At 35.7% G+C, this 20,676-nt stretch overlaps 1 protein-coding gene across 2 annotated transcripts in view; it reads left to right on the top strand.

Moving 5' to 3' along the window:
• The window catches only part of peng (Pumilio and CPL domain-containing protein penguin), an 84,819-nt gene that overhangs the window by 50,666 nt on the left and 13,477 nt on the right, over window positions 1-20,676 (top strand). For both annotated transcript variants that reach the window (XM_089101382.1, XM_089101383.1), the window contains exons 8-10: window positions 9,503-9,625; window positions 14,920-15,074; window positions 19,354-19,499. In XM_089101382.1, coding sequence (XP_088957508.1) covers window positions 9,503-9,625; window positions 14,920-15,074; window positions 19,354-19,499 — 424 coding nt within the window. The remainder of the gene's footprint in view (window positions 1-9,502; window positions 9,626-14,919; window positions 15,075-19,353; window positions 19,500-20,676) is intronic.

Here is a 20,676-nt window from a genome sequence, read left to right as displayed (position 1 = left end):
CAAATGAATGTGTTTATAATGCTGATTCAAATATATAAATTTTATTAAGTTTAGTATTAATCATCAACGGCTACGAGCCTGAGAAAATTTACCCTATTTTTTAAAGAGGGGGGAAACATCCCCTACAAGTGAAAGAATTTTAATGAAAATCACACCGTCAGATTCAGCGTATCAGAAAACCCTATTACATAGGTTTCAAGCTCATATCTGCAGAAATCTGCAACTTTGTATTTTTTGCCAGAAGAAATATACGAATATAGAAGTTAGTTACGTAAGTTAATTTGTAAAGACATCCATTTAGCAAAAGAAAAGTAAAATTTTTATGCAAATAAAAGCTGCATTAACTAAAAAACGATCAGAAATTAAATAAAAAAAACAAGTTTTTTTAAACTGAAAGTAAGGAGCGACATTAAAACTTAAAACGAACAGAAAGTATTCCGTATATGAAGGGGGCTGTCCCCTCCTCAACACCTCGCTCTTTACGCTAAAGTTTGACTTTCTCACAACTCTATTTTTTTAAACAATAAAAAAACTTTAGCGTAAGGAGCGAGGCCTTGAGGAGGGGACAGCCCCCTTCATATACGGAATAATTTCTGTTCGTTTTAAGTTTTAATGTCGCTCCTTACTTTCAGTTTAAAAAACTTGTTTTTTTTATTTAATTAAGGAGAAAGATCGCCTGTTTACATGATGTATTCCAATACAAAAGTTCGTGGCCAATTTCGAAAATAAAGAACGTGTGCTGTTAAACAGCAGAAAATGACCAAAAAATAAATAAATCAGCATATAGCCTTAGAAAGTGTTGTTTTCTTGTATGTTCTGGTAAAACAGAAATCGGAACCTAGTTCAGCAAAGCTTTTTTTTTTGAAAAATACTTGTAAGGAATACTTTTTGAAAAGAGCTTGGCTAGACTAGGCCTATCTTGATGTTCCTAGGATTTTTGGCATTACAGTATCTTTTAACCATGAATCAGTGTAAAGGTAAACATTAATGATTCTAAAAGAAAGTATCAATATATAGGCTACCCTATTGGTAGTTTTACAGACCTAATGACTTCCACCGATAGCCTACCTTATGTAGGCTAAGGTAAGACACCTAGTAGGCTGTGTGATTTGCTTGAATATTTTGATATAAATCTACCTCATAGTTACTATATAATAGTAGCATATACCTTTTATGCTTTTTTTATATTAGAAATACATATTTACTTGGGTGAGCACTGTTTGACTATTAAAGTCATTGGTTCTTTATACTCTAAGCAACAAATATTGTCATTTACTCTTATATACAAAGCACTATAAAATCAAAACAATAGGCAATATTGTGTTTTCTGTAAACATGGAGAATGATATAAAGTCTCTGTATGACTTTTTAAACATCAAATTATTATAGAAGAAACAGGAATAAAGTTATACAGAATGCTTTTTAGTTTTCTTATTGAATATATGATCCACTAAAATGTCATACAAAAGAAATTACAATACCCCACTGATACATAGAGAAAACAACGAAGTCATACAGATGGCTTTTCATAGTTCCAATTGCAGTTCAGGCAACTTGGTGGTCACATATCAAACCTAAAACTTAGTCAACCTACCTGAGAATTTATGTGGCCAGGAAAATTAGGCTTAGGATGCTTCTTCATCAGCAAGTTCCATAGACATTGTCTGTTGTGAGTCAGCCAAAAATCTTAGTCATCTCTATTGTAATTCGAGTAGAGTTTCCAAGTAGGGCTGTCTGCCTAGAGTCTAAGGCATTTTGACCAAGTTTTAGGATTAACATGACCACTAAGTCACCTGGACTTGCAGTCCTCAGTCAGAAAACCCAATCTATAAGCCAAGACAGTAAAACAGATTTAATTGAAAATTGGTTGACTGAAAAGTTGCCTGGCCTTGTGTGCAAACAAGTGGCATAGGGTCTACCTGCCTAAAGTCTTAGACAGGCAACCCAGTTTATAAGCTCAGACAGTTACACTAACACAAAATTAACTAAAAATTGGTTGACCCAACAAGTTGTTTGGATTTGCAGGTGAACAAGTGACATAAGGTCTGCCTGCCTATAGTCTCAGGCAAGGGCAGCTGAGTTTTAGGACTAACATATGAACATCAAATTGCCTGGACTCACCGACAAACCAGCAACAATAATAATAATCAATTGAATTTTCAGAACATATATCCTATAGGCCTTCAAAAAATTATGGGTATTTACTAGTGAAAAGGATGTCACACTGTTATACTAAAGCAATGCAGGAAAAAAAGGTACTGTTCTAATATCTGGGGAACATGCGAGAAGTGAAGTTTGGTTAATGCTAGTGAAATAAAACAAAATAGGATAAAAATATAATAGTTTAGAAAAAAATTTTGGCTGTATATTTGCACATTAGGAGGGTGGGGGTAAAGCATAGCATATAATAAATACATAACCTAAAATAACCTAGGTAGCTTTTTTCCTCCTAAACCCCAAAAAACTAAAGCTTGAATATAGTTCCTGGAGTGAGAAACCCCTTGTTTATAGAGCATAAGATAGGAAATTACTGGGTAATGTTATCTGTTCTTGGCTTTTCTCAAGTTGCATTCTTGCATGTTGCCCATATATAAGAACAGTACCAAAAAAAATTTAATGAAACAAAACATGAATTATATTAAGAACAAAATTAGAGTCAGGGCTTCTCTGAATGACAAATGCTGATTAAATAAAGCAATACTATTAGATCATTATCTGTCATTGTTATTATGTAATATATATCATTGTATTATGACCCATATACAATATATTATTGCATTGTTTGTACTTGCCATTGTACACTGTTTATTCTAATTCAGCATTAGGCCACATAATTTTGGGGTGCCAATTATGTGAGGGGGGAGCAGTTGCCTCAGTTAGACTTTAAAAAATACCTTCTTATTTCCATTTTGCTACTTTTTATTTTATCATGGCTAACTGGTTATTTTTGCCCCATTTACATTTTGAGGGTTGGAATCACTGATAATTACTAAATACAAATTATAAGCACAACTGGGTTATATTTTGTTTAGTGATAAGCCTGAATAAAAGACTTACTTAGTTACTTCATAATAAATAAATTATTATGGTTATTAGACTTTGAAGTTGATATCACGAGCCTATGCTTTACTCCCCCCCCCTCCTAATATGGAAATATATAGCCTAAGTCAGCTTCAATCATTAGTCAGCTACATATGATCTATTTTTCTCCTTAGCCAGTTATTTAAAGAAGCAAATTTTTTAGCATAGGGTTACTAGGTTTCTATGGGCTGTTCTGAGCCTTCTAGCCCCTTCAGGGCTCAAAATTAATAGTCCCTGTAAAGTGATTATTTAATTATAAAAGAGCATGAAAAATACTAATTGCTTTGAATTGTGCTGAAACTCTAAATTTTGTTAAAAACTGTAGTCTAGGCTATGTACCAAAAATATGGTGTTGATTTATAATTCAGGGTATATTTTTCACCATTATGGAGGGAGGGAGGGGAGACTCTTGATAAATTTAACTATATATGGATTTGCAATGGAGTTCTGACTATACGTGTGTCTTATTTTTTAGGACAGACCATCTTAATATTCAATTAGGCTAATCAGAAAACTTTGAATATAGCTTTGAACTTGGAAGCTTATTTTTTTTATAATGCCCTTTGCCTATCACATTTAAAACAGTTGAAATGGGTGACTTTGATATTGATTGGTTTTTTTTTTGCTCTTTTGGATTCTTAAAAAGATATCTTGTATTAAAAACAGGTTTTTAATAACAATTTAAAAAAAATGCATGGCCTCTTTATGCATAAAATGTATAGTTTTGTTTTGGCTTCTTTGTGGAATAAATGTCATGTAGGCTAAGGCTGAACTGCTGCTTTTTATTGCTTTTGGCTGCTCTTTTGGATATGATTCGTTTTTTTCTTTTGGGGATTCATTCCAAAGTACAAATTTATAAATACAAAATGTAAGTACAATTATAAACTGCATCTAAAAGGAGTAAATTTATCGAATTGAAAAATACATGATGAACACTTCACATGAGAACGCTTCAATTACAATGAAACAAAAAACACTTAATCGTTTTTTCGGTATGTTACTTTGCAACTTTTTGGCATCCCTGCTTTCAATAAAAAAATCAAGGTACTATCACTTAAATATAATAGCTCCCTATGCCCCCCCTCTGGATACTATCTTGATAGGATACCGTCTGTGCTTTAAATAACAAAAATATTTAACTTATTCGCACCCCTTCTTTAAAAAAAATTGAGGTATTATGATTTAAATATTATAGCTCACAACCCCCCCCCCTCTTTGGATACCACCTTGATAAAATACCGTCTCTGCTTTAAATTAAAAAAAAAATTTGGGATCCCTGCTTTCAATAAAAAAATTTCGAGATATTATCATTTAAATGTAATACTTCCCTCCCCCCCCCCTCTGGTTACCACATTGATAGGATACTGTCTCAGCTTTCATTAGAAAAATAAGTTACTTAATAATTAACTAGGTCACTATATGGTTCAAACAAACACGCAAAATAACGTTAAAAAGCTTAGTGTTCCTTGAAAAAAATTGAGGATATGAGTAAGGGGGTGCAAAGACAACAACAAAAATTTCGAAATTATTCAGATATACCTCAAATTATTGGAAAACTGAGTCATAAATTTACCGTGGCATTCAATAAGATCCAAAGAATATAACTAAAAGGGGGCACACACAGAAGGCAAATTAGGCCAGTAGCCCATGAGAAGTCGTAAAATACCCAAGGCAATGAACAAGTCATAATGGGGGCCTTGGGTCTATCAAAATATTTCAATGGTTTCCTAGGGAATTTGATATCATTCTCTTCTGTCTCCACTTTAAATGAAAAAAATAATTAACCTTTTAGCGTCCCCGCTTTCAATAAAAAAAGAGGTATTATCATTTAAAAATGATAGCCCCCTATCCCCCCTTCTATAGGCAATAATTAACAATTTATTTTTGAATCATATTTTTTAGGTAACTTCCAGTTCAATCTTTAATTCCCAAACCTTGTACATAGCTTAGTCTATAGCTAAATTTTGTCACAATAGAAGGTTTTTTTTTGGGATTCAACTTGAAAATAAAATTCTTGACTACAAACTATGTAAGAAATAGCGATTGGGAAACTGCATTCGAAATTATTTGAACTCATTGCATAAAGAAGATCCTGTTTTTTGTCAACATACGTAGAACTGTATATTGCAATATTTGCAATTGAATCTGTCTCTTTTTTATGCAAAGTAACAAAAGAGATGAAAATTAATGAACAAGAGAGAGAGTAGTGAAGAATTATGGTATGCCAAGTAATATTTGGCAGGGAAAGTCACTTGTGATAAATCGCTAGGGGTGGCACCGTGATTGCGTGGTTTTCGGGGATTCGGGGAACCAAATTTTTTTTCGGGGTGACGCATAGATTTTCGGTGAAATACCCGAAAATTAGGGGATAGTGCAAGCCCTGCTTGATTTCTAATCAGGAAAATCGAAATACTAAACCACACAAGAAGGAAAAGCTCCGAATTTGCGGTTGACGCAATAAAGAATTGCCACAAAATTAATTTGAAATAGACTGAACGCCGCCGCCTCTGTCGGCGGCGGCGCGCCTGCGGCGTTACGACGCTTCGGTGGCGCCAGGCCTCTCGTTGGTGGCGTTTGGTCGATCTGCCGGCGCGGCGTCGGGGTCTAGCTGGAACAAGTATCCTGAAATGGTATCTTGCATACCATCTAGCGCTTGGTCATCATCAAAATATTTTCTGACACTTCAGAATACTCACTTTCTGAACTTGAGGTCATATTTTTTCACAAAATGTAGTTTCACTAATATATATATAACAATCAACAGATTTTGTAAAATTGAATTTTCACAAATGAAAAACATTGTCGGATTCGTAGGAAATAGTTTCCGCTAATATTCAGCTCCGAAGTTTATCGTTGTTTTATTATTGACAACACTGTTTTGCGAATTTATTCAAACTAAAAATGCTAATAGCAGCTAAACAAAAACTCGTAGGAAACCCGGATTTTCAGGTATGAATAGAGCTAAAATAGATTAAGAGGGCTAAATATGTTTTCATTTTGGTGTCCTTGGTACTTTAAAATTGTAATCCCGGTTTTTACTGTCACAAGATAATGGATGAGACAAACCAAACAATTGCCTTCGTGTGCTTTACTATTATATCTGGTGTGGCATATATGCCTAAAATGAAAAAAAAACAGTTAAAGAGAAAACAGAAATTAAATTTCAGTTTAAAATAGTAAACAAGGAGGATGAAAATAGTGGAACTTGACTCATTCCGATTGGCTGTAATCGAAAATCCTAGACTTTGAGTTCGAGTCTAGAACTGGATGCTTAGCTGTAGCTTGTCTAGCCAAGCACCAAATTTTACTTGTGAATCGTAGCTGTCTAGACATTGATGTTATGGCCAGACACATGTCTGGACATGGGCTTTCTAGCTAGACAAGCATGTAAACGCCGCTTTAGCGTTTCACGATACGTAAATGACGTCAGAGGCTAGTAGGATTAATACTTGAAGCGGTCTGGATTAGCTGTCTGATAAGTTACACTGCTAACCCTGGAAAATGCAGGGCTACTGTGGATAAGCAGCGTCATATGTAAACAAAGTTCAATCTTTAAAAATGGTAAAAATATGTGAAATTAGACCCCGGTGCCGCGCCGATGAGGGAAGACCGGCGGCGGGCCAAAAACAGCACGCCGTGCCGCCGGTAAGATATCGGTGGCGAGCCGCCGGCGTGATCAATGTTGACCGCAAACATTATTGTTTTAATCAATCTTTTTCAAATCAGAGCTTATATTTGCAACAGAGTTGAGCCTAGTCATGAGTTCCAAACTTCACAGGTCGCTGGCTGGAAACTGATCTTCTTCGTTATTCATCAAGAGAATTTTTGTCAACTTTTCAACTTTTTGGCATCCCTGCTTTCAATAAAAAATCAAGGTACTATCACTTAAATATAATAACTCCCTATGCCCCACCCCTTCTGGATACGATCTTGATAGGATACCGTCTCTGCTTTAAATAAAAAAATTAACTTATTGGCATCCCCGCTTTAAAAAAAAATCAAGATATTATCATTTAAATATGATAGCTCACTACCCCCCCCCTCTGGATACCACCTTGATAAAATGCCGCCTCTGCTTTAAATTAAAAAAAAAATAACTTTTTGGGATCCCTGCTTTCAATAAAAAAAATTTCGATATATTATCATTTAAATGTCATACCCCCCCCTCTCTGGATACCACCTTGATAGGATACCGTCTCAGCTTTCATTAGAAAAATAAGTTACTTGATAATTAACTAGGTCACTATATGGTTCAAACAAACACGCAAAATAACGTTAAACAGCTTAGTGTTCCTGGAAAAAAATAGAGGGTATGAGTAAAGGGGTACAAAGACAACAACAAAAATGTCGAAATTATTCAGATATACCTCAAATTATTGGAAAACTGAGTCATAGATTCGCCGTGGCATTCAATAAGATCCAAAGAATCTAATTAAAAGGGAGCACACACAAAAGCCAAATTAGGCCAGTAGCCTATTAGAAATCGCAAAATATCCAAGACAATGAACTAGTCTTAATAGGGGGCCCTGGGTCTATCAAAATATTTCAATGGTTTCCCAGGGAATTTGATATAATTTTCTTCTGTCTCCACTTTAAAATAAAAAAATAAGTATATTTTTGGCATCGTGTCTTAAAATTTAAACAAAAATTAGGTATTTTAATTTAAAAATGATAGCCCCCTATCCCCCCCCCTATAGGCACTAATTGACAATTTATTTATTAATAATATTTTTGGGCTAAATTCCGGGTCAATCTTTAATTCCCCAGTCTTGTACAAAGCTTAGTATATAGCTAAGTATTGTCTCAATAGAAGGTTTTTTTGGGGGGGGGGGGTAAAAAGTTTCAGAAAGAAGATTGTATTTTCTATCAGGCGTTCAACAATTGAGTATTAAACATTAAGAAAATCTTATCTAAAACCAGCAAAAAAAGAAAAAAAAATCCGCAAACTTACATTTTAGCTGTAGAAACAATCTGTCGGCTGTCAATTTCAAAATCCAACTGAAGGCTGAAGCTGTATAGTAGTGAATTCGCTTTATAATACTATTCAGTTTGAAAATAAAATTCTTGACTACGAACGATGTTAGAAATAGCGGTTGGGAAACTGTATTCGAAATGATTTAAACTCATTTCATAAAGACGATACTGTTTTTTGTCAACATTTGAAGAACTGTGTAAATTGCAATATTTGCAATTGCATATTGCATCTGTCTGGTTTCTATGCAAAGTAACAAAAGAGACAAAAATTAATGAACAAGAGAGTAGTGAAGAATTATGGTATGCCAAGTAATATTTGGCAGGGAAAGTAACTGGTGATAAATCGCTAGGGGTGGCACCGTGATTGCGTGATTTTCGGGGATTCGGGGAACCAAATTTTTTTTCTGGGTGATGCATAGATTTTCTGGGAAACACCCAAAAATTTTGGGATAGTGCAAGCCCTGCTTGATTTCTAATCAGGAAAATCGAAATACTAAACCACACGAGAAGGAACAGTTCCGACTTTGTGGTTGACGCAATAAAGAATTGCTGCAAAATTAATTTAAAGTCGACCGAACGCCGCCGTCTCTGTCGGATGCGGTGTGCCTGCAGCACGCCGGTGGCGTTACGACACTTCGGCGGCGGTCGACCGGGCCTCTCGTCGGCGGCGTTCGGTCGATCAGCCGGCGTGGCGCCGGGGTCTATGTGAAATTATATGCAAAGAACGAAAAGAGACAGTAATTGCAAAATGTGACACGCCTTCAGGGATTTGTAAATAAGCTGTGTTTACAGTGGAATACGTGTGGTTAATGTCATTATTCGCCTAGTTTCCTGTAGCATTTCAGTTGACAAGTTGCTTGATAAATATTTGTTGTTATCTTTTATGGATTACATCCAGGGAACATAATATAAGTCAGATAAGGTATGTTCGACCGCACTACAAATATTAATGGTTCATTAATGTTTTCCACAGTATAAATATATAATAACAGTAGCGAAAAGTCCCATATTCTCCATTTAGGATTTTTGGAACGCATCTAAAGCCACACAAGCTAAACCACTCTTCATGACCCCGCCTTCGCGCAGGCGCAATGACAAATGTTTAGCGCATCAGGACGAGAAATTATTGCTCTGACGGTCTCGCAGCTTCCCAGGCCGCGCGCGATGAATGTGTGCCATGTTTGGAAAACTTTTCGCCACTGTTCTTATATATATTTGTACTCTGGTGTTTTCATTCCAAATCATTAAATTGAGTGCCATAGACGAAATAGATAATTTTCTAGCATTGGCAATAAACTTATTTGTATATCGACGATCTATTTGTGCCTCAGTGAAAAGTTGTATCTATTAGCCATTTTAGCTTGTGTGAATGGAAAAAGGTTTCAAGAATAAAATATTATTGCTAATGATTGGGTGGGTTTTTTTTTATTGTTCTATTCAATTTTAGGATAGGAAGGCCATTGGCAAAAGTTTCAAGACTCACGTTCCGAAAATTTGTATGGAAGAATATGGTTATATGGCACTATTGGCACTATTTGATTGTATGGATGATACGGTATTTGTTGCAAAGGTAAACTCTAATGGAGGTTGTTAGCTTTATCATAAACTTTTTTGTGTTTCATTAAACAATAATTTTCATTCTTAATGATCTCTGTCATAAATTTCACAGTTTTTAAGCCACAAGACTAAACTACTACTACTATTACTAACAACTCACCGCAGCACTAAGCCGCCTGAGGCCAACACAGCTACCCACGCTCCTCCTCCTTCCCAATCTATGCAAAGCCTCCCTCTTTACATCCTCCCACCCCAACCGTCGACGACTAAATAGAACTAAGTACGAATTAAAATATGCTCTGAAATCCAAAATGAGAGAAATATTCGTAAACTTGCCAATGATTCTTTCAGACAACAAGCATACAAAATAAAAAAAGCATAACGTAAACTGTTTTTTGAGGACAAGAGAAAAAAAATTGCATTCTTCCCTCAAATACAAAATTCTAATTCCTCTCCCCCTTCAAAAAAAGAAAGTTTTTCAAAAAGGTCTAACTCGGTCCCCTTGCCATGAGACCAAACAGGGTCTAAATACCAAACTAATTATAAAGTTCTTTACCTTTTAACGAAATATACTGACTGCATACATTTCTTTTGTGAGATACGGTCACTTGCATTTAGACAAATGACGCATTCTCTCTTGTGTGAACCCAAAAGCCAACTGGCTGACCTGGTCTCTGCTCTCTGGGAAACTACTCTGCTATCCCCTCAATAGTAGTTATAATATCGCCCCAGAGTTTTCAGAATAGTTATTGGCTGGATGTCAGAATTGTCATCCAGAGTAGATTCGGCTCCAAATGGGTACCTGGAGAAACTTGGGGAAGGTAAAAAGGAAGTGTGTGCGAAGCACAGGATGGCTGCCCCCCTCCCCCTTAATGCACTTCCTAGCTGAAGGGCCATAAAACGAAGATTAGCACCTCCGGTAGGGACTGTAAAATCCAATGGATCCAGTGCCGTACTCTTTGCCCTTTTTTTATTGGCTAGATGCATATCATAAAAACTGTCAGTTGTATAAATACAGCAGATACAATTGACGGTGAGACAAAAATCAAGATTTTTGTTCCTTTCTCTATCCTGTAATTAATTTCCAAGTCGATGGAAGTGTTAGGGTTCCTATGCTTAAAAATTTTTTTTCTGTCTTTTAAGCATGAATTGTATGTATTTTTTTAGTGTCAGAAATGTTCATAAATTCGATGAATGCAAAAAAAAAAACAACAGAAGACTCATAAATCACCGAAGCAGACGGGCGAGTAAAAAAAAAGGCCGATATTCCTGACTTACTAATAGCAACATAAACGTCCATCTATAGCAACCAAAAAAAGAAAAAAAAAGATAAAACCCAACAAATTGAAAAAGATTCTGGTGAAGTTTGAATAGTATTATTTTTTTCGATTTATGTGCTTTTATTTTATGTTTTTTCCCCCTTTCTTTTCCTTCAGCGCTGACGATCGATAATAAGGCTTATCAGAAGTCTATACGGTACCATTGTTTCATGTTTTCTTACCATAACGTTTTTGAAAATTTAACAATCTTAGTTTTCATCATGATTGACTAATCCTCCGACATTCCTTCAGTAAAATCCTTCGTGACTCAAAAAGCTGCGAGAAGAGAAGCATGAGAAGGTTATCGAAACTGCGAATTTCCTCGAAACATAACCTCATAAGGCCTATTCTTTTGGAGGTATTAAATAAACGTCTCTCTATTTGTAATTGAAATTTCACAATACGTGGAAACACATCTGACTCAGTACAAAATACGCTAAGCCCAATTTTGATGATTCTTTTTTAACTCTTTGTCGGGCACCTCTTTAGAAAATTTTGTGCGCTCATAAAGCTCCCCTGACTTCCGCCTAAGTTGATTCATACAAGGTGCACGCAAAAATTAACTCGTCTAAACAGTATTGTGACAACCTACTACTATGTTTTGGGACGGCAACAGCATTCAGCAAGTTGGATATTCGTCTTTCAGTAGCCTCTGCCAGTTTCGCTCAGCTCACTAAATCACTATGCTCGCTTCGAAACATATGCATCTCTACAAACATTAGAGTCGACGTGGCGATCGTCAGAAGCACTCCAATATAGATATGAAACATGGGTTGTCAAAGCTCAAAATAGTTGAGACCTAGATGTCTTTGATCACGTCCAACGCCATAAACGAGTTTAAACGATTGTTCGTTTAAACTGCACATAGACAATATCGTTCGCAGAGGATATTACTCAATTCAAAGTCTAACGGGCATGCGAAGGCTAGTTTTCTCAGATCGTCAGCTCTTACTGGCTTACACGACATACATCAGGCCAATCCTTGAATATTGTTGTCCTGTTTGGGGTCCCCAAGCACAAAACACTGCCTACATGTCTGAGGAACTAGAAGACGTTCGAAAACGTGCTACTAAAATAATTCCTGGACCCAGGTATGAGAGTTACGAGCCTGCCCTTGTGGTTATGAGCTTGCTCACTTTGTTAGGCCGAAGACATGATTCGATAATGAGATTTGGGAAATCACTCATATCAAACGAGAGACATCGCTCAATTCTTCCTCCAACCGCACCGACCCCCAAACTCACCAGGTATCAGAACATACTACAACCCGTCAAATGCCGAACGAACAGATTTGCAAACTCCTTAGTACCATATTTTGTTAGTGTATTAAATAAGTGATATTTTTATTTTTTTTTAATGACTGTAAAAAATAGCATAATTAAGTGTTCAGTTTTGTTTGCTACGAAAGCTATTTGATTAAACGAATACGAATACGAGTGTCCAGTAATGAGATCTGTCAGCGCTGTGTGAGCTGGCTATTGTCTAACCTAAGGTATGGAGACCATCTATGCATCTTGAAGTCTACTATTAAAGCACAGCCGCTCAAAAATTGGAACGCTACCCTGGAGGCCATAAGAAAGACTGTTAGTCAATAGTAAAAAAAACGCTGCAGAACTTCTTGGGATTTCCACCTCTTTGGTCGGATCCGAAAGAGAGAATTGCTGTTCCATATCGAAACTGTGGTACCTGACTGTGCCTCTAGGAAGACTTCTGTTGGTGAAATTATGGATGCCAGGCGAGATAGAGCAGCGTCTAGTTCCCATCAAAAGCAAAATAAGTATTTCAACGACCACAATGGGAAAACTTTAAAAAAGGATATTAAGAAAGGATGAATCGCGGTCATTATATTGCCACAAATTGAAGAGGCATAATTGAGCTACCCTCTCCTACTGAAATGATAGTAGCTCATCGTATCTACAAAAACTATCTACTAGTTTTTCTTCACCTTAAATGAAAGGCTTAAGACCCGTCTTCGTAGGTCATTACCATCTTTCATAGAAGCTATATATTGCCTAATGCGTTCAGGGTTTGAATTTGTATATGCAGTTAACTCTTAGAATTCTTTTCTTTTGCTATCTCTTCATGGTCTTATTTGTAAAAAAAATATTAAAGATAATAGACATTTGAACAATGAATTGAGGAATCCATGCGCTTGTAGGTTATAACCTCAATTGCCAGATGAAATAAAAACAATTCATAATAAAAAAGAAAATAACAATTTAACCTCTTATTGCGAATTCCTAACTTTTATTTTTACAAAATAAGTTTTGAAATAAAATGAAACTTGGAACAAAAATAGACCAAAAAGAAGAATTTCTAATCCGCTAATTTTAGTTGGAAACCAAAATCTAGAAGCAAAATTGCATAGGCACAAAATAATCATTCAGAAACTTTGACTTTTGGGATAAGACACATTGACATATGTGAATGACATGTCATGACATATGTGGCGTAAATGTCTTGCCTTTTTGTCTCTCACAATTGTGCAAAATTGCCATATAGTGATCGCATGACTTATTCATAATCACTGAAGCAACTTCACAAATATGAGGTGAAAAAATTATATCACAAAAAGAAACACACAAATTTGACACCGAAAGTGATTTTTGCTACCCTTGATAACAATACCCTTGGCATCTGATGGTACCTTGATGTAGGGCATCTTATTTGACCTACATTAAAGTCACCTCAGAAAGCAATCCATTTCTAAGTCATCTCAGAAAAAGAAGGCAATCTGCTGTCTAACTTTTGATTTAGTTTAACATACTCCTCAACATTTCCCAAAGTCCCACCTTAATACTCCTAGCCTTTTGAGACATACCAGGATCAAACATTCCCCTTTTTTTAGTAACAAATCCTGTATATAAACAATGTGCAAATCGCATAATCTAAACTCTTTGCCCTGGGGCTGTGGGGTTATGGCATCCCTGGAGCCATGATTAGATTTGTTTACTATTTTGGACATTTTTTTTAATTACGATCAGGAGGCATATAAAAAGGACAAGGGGTAGGGGCTTAATGTCCTCTGCTCACTCTTCTCCTAAAGATACCCTGAAAATTCCAACTTAATATCCTCGGTCGATCCTGAAATATTGCTGATACCTTCTTTTGACATACAGCATGCACATTTGTTCACCCCAAAGGCATAGTTAATTGATCTTTGGACTATTTTCAACCAATTTGGTCTCAAAATTTTAATCGAATTTTGTTGGGGGGAAGAGGGTGTGGGAGGAGGGTTGATTGCCCTCCGATCACTTTTGATACTTAAAAAGGGCACTAGAACTTCCAATTTCTATCAAACGAGCCATTTCCGAAGCTTATACAACCCCTCCTTCCATACAAAATGTCCCTGAGGAAAAAATAGATACGTATGGCTCTTCACTGTTGGTAACTTCAGAGCAATGTTTTTCCAGAATACTTCTACAATCAGGGTCAAGTTGGTTTTTTATTATTACCAGAGAGTATGCCCAGTTTTGTTGCATGCATAGAGGATCGGGTATGGGCTCTTTGGCTAACTCATTGATCTGTACTACTACTAATACCTCATTGCAGCACCAAGGTGCCTGAGGCCAGTACCCATCCCCCACTCCATTTGGGGACGACCTACTTTCCATTTGGCTCTAGCCTGCAAGGACTATCTTTGGCAATCGTTCATCTTTCATCGGTCGAAAGTGTCCTAGTCATATCAACCTTTCTCTCATTATAGCCCTAGAAAACGGCATTAATTTATAGTATGCGAGTTTAAGAAAAGGCGGATGGAGCTCGCCTGATATTGTGATTGTTGAATTCAAAGTTGCCCATGGGAACACTTTACCTATCATCCCATTGCACAGAAATGCTATATGCTAAAAGGGATTTTCATAAAATTGCTGTGTTGGAGATTATTACCTTTTTAGATTGAATGGCAGGCGGCATTATCAGCTTATCAGTTATTTTTATCTAAGGATTCGAAGGTATTCGGACTTTCAATTTCTTTATTTCATTTTAGGTAATATTGTCTGAGATTTCATCAAACATCAAGGAAATCGCATTTCATGAGCATGGAAGGAAGGCCATTTTATACTTATTGGCTGGTAGAGACACTCGCTACACGCATCCACAAGTCATTGATATACTTAAGCAAGGAGACAATAATGCGCACAGGTTAGTTAATTCTATGCTTACTAATGGCTGCCACTCTCTATTTATCTACAAATTCAGTTTTATTTATTTACAATTAGGTATTCTATTGTGTTTAATCTATATTTATAATATAGGTTGACATATTTATAAATGGACAAATTAGGACTAAAACAAATCTTATCAATATTTATAGTTAAGCCTTTTAAGCAGGGGTGTCCTGAGGCTCATTTTATTGGGGGGGGGGGTCTTCGTAAATTTTACCGAAGCACTACATGATTTATGCCGAATGTTCTGCAGAAACCAATTTTATTAAATTTCATCTTATTTTGCGGAATTTATGCCAAAGGTTCTACCGTCAGCGACAATTTTACCGAATGCCAAAAAAGTTGGGGGGTCATCTTTAATCAAATCTAGGAAATATGGAAAACCGGAGAATTTTTTTTCGAAATGAGCCCCTTTAATATTGCAAGGAATACTTTTAATTACAATATTTAACATTGTAAATAAAGGACCTTTAGTGCTAAACTCAAGACTTAAGATTTTGAGTGTTGAACTCAAGACTTACGATCTTGAGTGCTATAATTTTCGTTTCGAATTATAATATTATGAGTTTGCTGCTTTGGGGTAGCCCCCTTTGTCCGTCTCCTGCTCTAAGCTGCCATGTTTTTTGTGTTTTTTTTTGTTTGTGTCTTTTGGTGGATCTTCATATTTATTTTGATATTAGGTAGCCTTTGATTCGAACTTAGCTCTCTGTTGGCTCTATTTGAATATTTTGATTTGTCTGTGTGCTGTGTTAAATAAAAATCTTGAATCTAAACATGCTAGTTTTTGTTCTACGAAAGCGAATTTCTATCCGTTTATCAAATTCGTACTAAATAAGTTACTCATGCATAGTATCCTGCTTGACTTGCTTTGAGCAGTTATCCTGCCTGCTTGACCTGCTTGAGTTGATACACTTCTCCTTTGAGTATTTTCTACTTGAGCATCAAATAGAAATTCCTTTTGAGCGTCAACGTTATTTTCCATTTAACATACACAAACTCTGTAACCTTGGCATCCAATTTCCTTTTGACAATTCTGAATTCTTTTTGAGCGTCAACGTTATTTTCCAAGTAATATGCAAAGACTCTGTAAATAGGAAGAAATTCTTTTTGGTGATTTTTTCCTAGAAGAGAGGGTTCTATAGGCGATATGGGGACGGGTACCCCTCCCTCTACTATGGGCAGGTGCGTTCATAGAGTTTTCCCCTGTGATCACTAACTGCTTTTGAACCACTTCCACTCGCATTGAAAGGGATCATGAACAGGTTTACTTACTGTATAAAAGGCTTGGAAGAATCTCAACATATTTATTTTTTGTTTATCTCTGTTTTTTGTAATTTTAAGGGGGGAAATCCCTATGTTTGTGATCAGTCTTTAGATTTGTTTGTGCCTTTTTTTTCCTTTAAGTTCTATGAATCCTTAGCCTGTTGTTTTTTGTTATATGTTTGATATTATTTTTTTCTTTTTTTTCTTTTTTTTCTTTTTTTTTGTCTTTTCTCATCTCTTTTAAAGGAATACTTATTTGATGGTGGCTTCTAAATGTAGAAACCATTATGACACAAGTTGTTGCTGATTTTTCGCCTACATTCTTTTTTAATTCGGTGTCCAACAAAAACGATATACTTGTGTGTGGGGGTCTTTTTCATCCGAAAATTGAATTCCTGGGCTTCCTAATTGTTTATTATAAACATGGTTGTGCAAGTTTCTACCTAATCATTTCAAACAATCGCATCTCATTTTCACTGTCCTTGGTAATTTTAGACTTTATTTTGTGCATTGTAGGCTACGTGGAACTATTAAAACTCGGTTCAATCCCACTTTCTAGGGCTGAAACTAAGGTAGACATGATAAGTTTTTTTCTCGGTAGACAATTTCTCTTTGACAATTATAATATTGTTTTAAGAGCCAATGTTATTTTCTATTTAATACACAGAAGCTCTATAACCTTGGCAGACAATTTCTATTTGACAATTATAAATTCTTTTGAGCGTCAACTTTATTTTCCATTTGATGTATATAGGCTCTATAATCATGGGAGACAATCACACTGAAAAACAACTCTAAATCCCACTAAAAACGGCTATGGCAGGAGTATTCCTCTAAATTTTGTACTGTGCTCTCAAAGAACATTAGGAGGTAGAGAGCATTAAACTGACGATTGGAGAGGTATATTTACCTCCATAATTCCACAGATTATGCTACCCAAGACAAGGAGTGTTAGACAAAACACATGCTACAGATTACTTTTTCCATTGACTATCCAATCAACGATTTTCTTTGTTATATGGAACTGTATATACATGTAATTCAAAGGCCCTCAAACTTTTCCCTTATCTCTTGATGTCTGTTCTGTTTTAGGTGGCAATTTAGTGGATTATGACAATATTTCTTAGAAAATTGGTGACTTCTTTGAATATTTCTTGACGACCTTTTCTACTAGTATTAAAGTTGATGCCAATACTTATCAACATACTACTAGTACTAATAACCCATTGCAAATTCAAGCCGCCTGAGGTAAACACGCCTACGAACTCCTCCATCCCAATCTATTGAAAGCCTCGCTCTTTACACTCTCCCCAATTCCCGTTTGCGTTAGATCTTTCCTTGTGACATCTTCCCCCCCCCCATTCGGGAACGACCTGCCATTCCTTTGGCCCTATACTTATCAGCATAGGCTTTAAATTATGTTTTCTAATGGTTGCTGATAGCCTTATGTCCTAGTTTTCTAAATGAGGGCATTCAAGCGGGACGGGTAGGATCAGGCACGTACGCAGCAATTTGTTTCGGGGGGGGGGGTCAATTTGTTTCGGGGGGGCCAAATCCTTCAAACCCATTATTCTGTGACAAAAATCAGAAAATTATGGGAAAATGAAAAAAATCGTGAGACTTCGGGGGGGGGCCAGGAGGCCCCCCCTGCGTACGTCCCTGGGTTGGATGGTTGTCTCCCACAGGTAAATGAATCTGCATTTGAAGAAAAAGAAGGCAGCTAATTAGCTCCTTATTTAGCTCCTTATTAGCTCCTTATTCTAATTAGCTGATTCTAATTAGCTCCTTATTTAGAGCTTTCGATTGGCGTTTCAAATAAGAAAAATAAAAATGAAACTTCCCAATTGTTTCTTCATGACACTAAGTAAAAAACCAAGTTTTTTCAAGTGAAAGTAAGGAGCAACGTTGAAACTCAAAACAAATAGAACTTATTCCGTATGTGACGGGCCCCCCCCCCCTAGATGCAGCTCTTCATGCTGAAGTTTTTTAGCACTTTTAAAAAAGCTTTTTATTCTAATTAAGTGCCCCTTGTGTTTCTAATTAAACGGCCCTGGAGCTATAGTATAGAATCCGCAATCGATATTGCGATAAAGACAGAATACAGTATTTGCAAAAAAGTATACCTAGATGTATGAAGTTATATCTATATATACATATGTATTTGTGTATGTAATATGTGTATGTATATGTATTAAGTTAATAGTAGATCTATATGTTCAGACGCAAAAGAAAAGTATGAAATAGTCAGAATGGAAGAAATCCTTTATGCTTCCCTATAAGGACAGATGTTTTTCCTGTCTCCTATTCTATCAAAGGAAAAGCCATAATCCCCGTAAAAAAGGTCGCAAGGAAATCCACGAAGAAAGCCGTGAAGTATCTTCTTTAAGAAGTCAAACTTCTTTGTGCCAAGAAAAACTATGCTGTTTTACAGTTTTTACATTATGATGACGCTATCTTTTATTGTGAAATAGTGCTATGTAATATACGTAGCGTGCAACGTTGGATAGTTTGTGCAGTGATAGTAGGCTTTTAATGCAAATCTTTTGGTCTAAAGATTTCGCTGAAATTCGGGCCATATTTTTTTTTAACTCCTAAATATCTTTAATTAAAAAAATGAGATCCAAAGAAACTCAGGAAGTTCTTTTCCATTTACTTCAGATTTTCAATAAGAAATTCCAATAAAACAGCTAAAATGATTGTCAGAAGATTGTCCCAAAAGGATCTGAAGTTTAACTAAAATGTCATTTTTGGCCCGAATTTTCAATAGATGTTTATTCAGCGAAAATCCGTTTATCTCTTTTGGTCCTTTGTGTTTAAACCAAATAAATATTAGAATTAAATGTGTATCAACAGATTTTTTTTTCATTTTCTTATGGCCTACGACTTTTTATTCTCTAATTTAAATAGAGTATGCCTAATGTTGAAGTTAATAATCTCTAGAATTGTATCCGGACTGTAATGAAACACAACAAATAAATTGATTTGTCTTTTAGTAAGAAAGAATTGGGTGTTCGACATAGAGAATTGCGAGATGCAATATCCCCATCTCTCCTGAGTAGTGTTGTTGAAGATGTCGAAGAATGGTTTAGTACCAATGCCAATATCCTTGTTCTGTCGGACATTCTAGAGCACTGTAAAGGTAAGTCCTATTAGCTTGCAAAAGAAGTTGTTGCTTAATGAATACTGTTTTTTGCGTCGTGCAATGTGTCTGATACTTTGGTATTCGAGCTCCGGTTCCTGGAACCCTAAGGGTCTACGAAGCTACCGCCAGGGCTTCGCGCCTTCGTTTCTGATTGTGTTATTGCGTGTTATGCCGTGCCTTCGTAAAGTGTACACTTCCATTGTAAAATCTAAATGTACCATTAACCAGTTGCTTCAGGGAAGAGATTGAAGTTTCAAATCAAATTTAGACGTTGGTTAAAAGAATAAATAGATTTGGTCAATACTAACAATCTAATGTAGAGTGATTTCCTTGTCTATATGAGTTTCTGCAAACATCAGAAATGCTGATTTTTTATTACAGTATGTTAGCTATAACTGAACATTTACGGCATTTGTGGCTTTTGTGAGAATCTTTCCATGTGTAGAACGAAAAACATGAATGGAAAAGAAACCCTAATGGAAGAAAAAGAAAGATTAAAAGAAATTATAGTTTGCCTATTTTGAAATTTTTTTAAAGTTTAGTAAAAGTTAGTTAAATTTTATCAGTTTTAATAAAAATTAGAACTTCACTGACTTTAAACCTAATTAGAATTAAAAGAACGTTAAAATAATAGAAATAAGGATTAGCACAAAAGAAAACTCTAATAAAAATTAGAACAAACCTAATTAGAATTAAGAGAATGTTAAAATAATAGAAATAAGGAATAGTACAAAAAAACACAGTTTGTATTGAACAGAGGTAAGTTTTTTTTTAATTTTTTCACTAAGTTCATTCTAAAACATGCTTAAGAATATTTTAAACCCTCTAAAACAAGCAATTTTGCGACAAGCCTGTATCTATAATTTGCATTGAAAGAACGAGATGCTAATACGGATTGAATTCATTAAAGAGAACGAGATGGTCACTGGATTCATTAATCCCTCATTTTGTTCTCTCATATTCAACTTTGTTCAATAATTTTCATCGTGTTTTGATGTATCGTCGGGACATTCCATAGAAGTTAGTGTTTAAAGAAGAGTCACTGTTAAGTTTTTAGTTAATGGTACATTTACATATTGCGGATATTCGTCCGGATTTAGCAATCCTTGGGGAGATTCTGTCCGTTTTCGTCCTTGAAAAACTCTGTAGCTTTCCGCAACGATTTGGTCAAATC

The sequence above is a fragment of the Artemia sp. Qi Xiang Cuo genome, chromosome 15 (assembly GCF_049724085.1).
Source record: "Artemia sp. Qi Xiang Cuo chromosome 15, ASM4972408v1, whole genome shotgun sequence".
Lineage (NCBI taxonomy): Eukaryota > Metazoa > Arthropoda > Branchiopoda > Anostraca > Artemiidae > Artemia > Artemia sp. Qi Xiang Cuo.
Note: the sequence above shows the minus strand (reverse complement) of the source record. Positions and strands in the feature narration are given on the sequence as shown.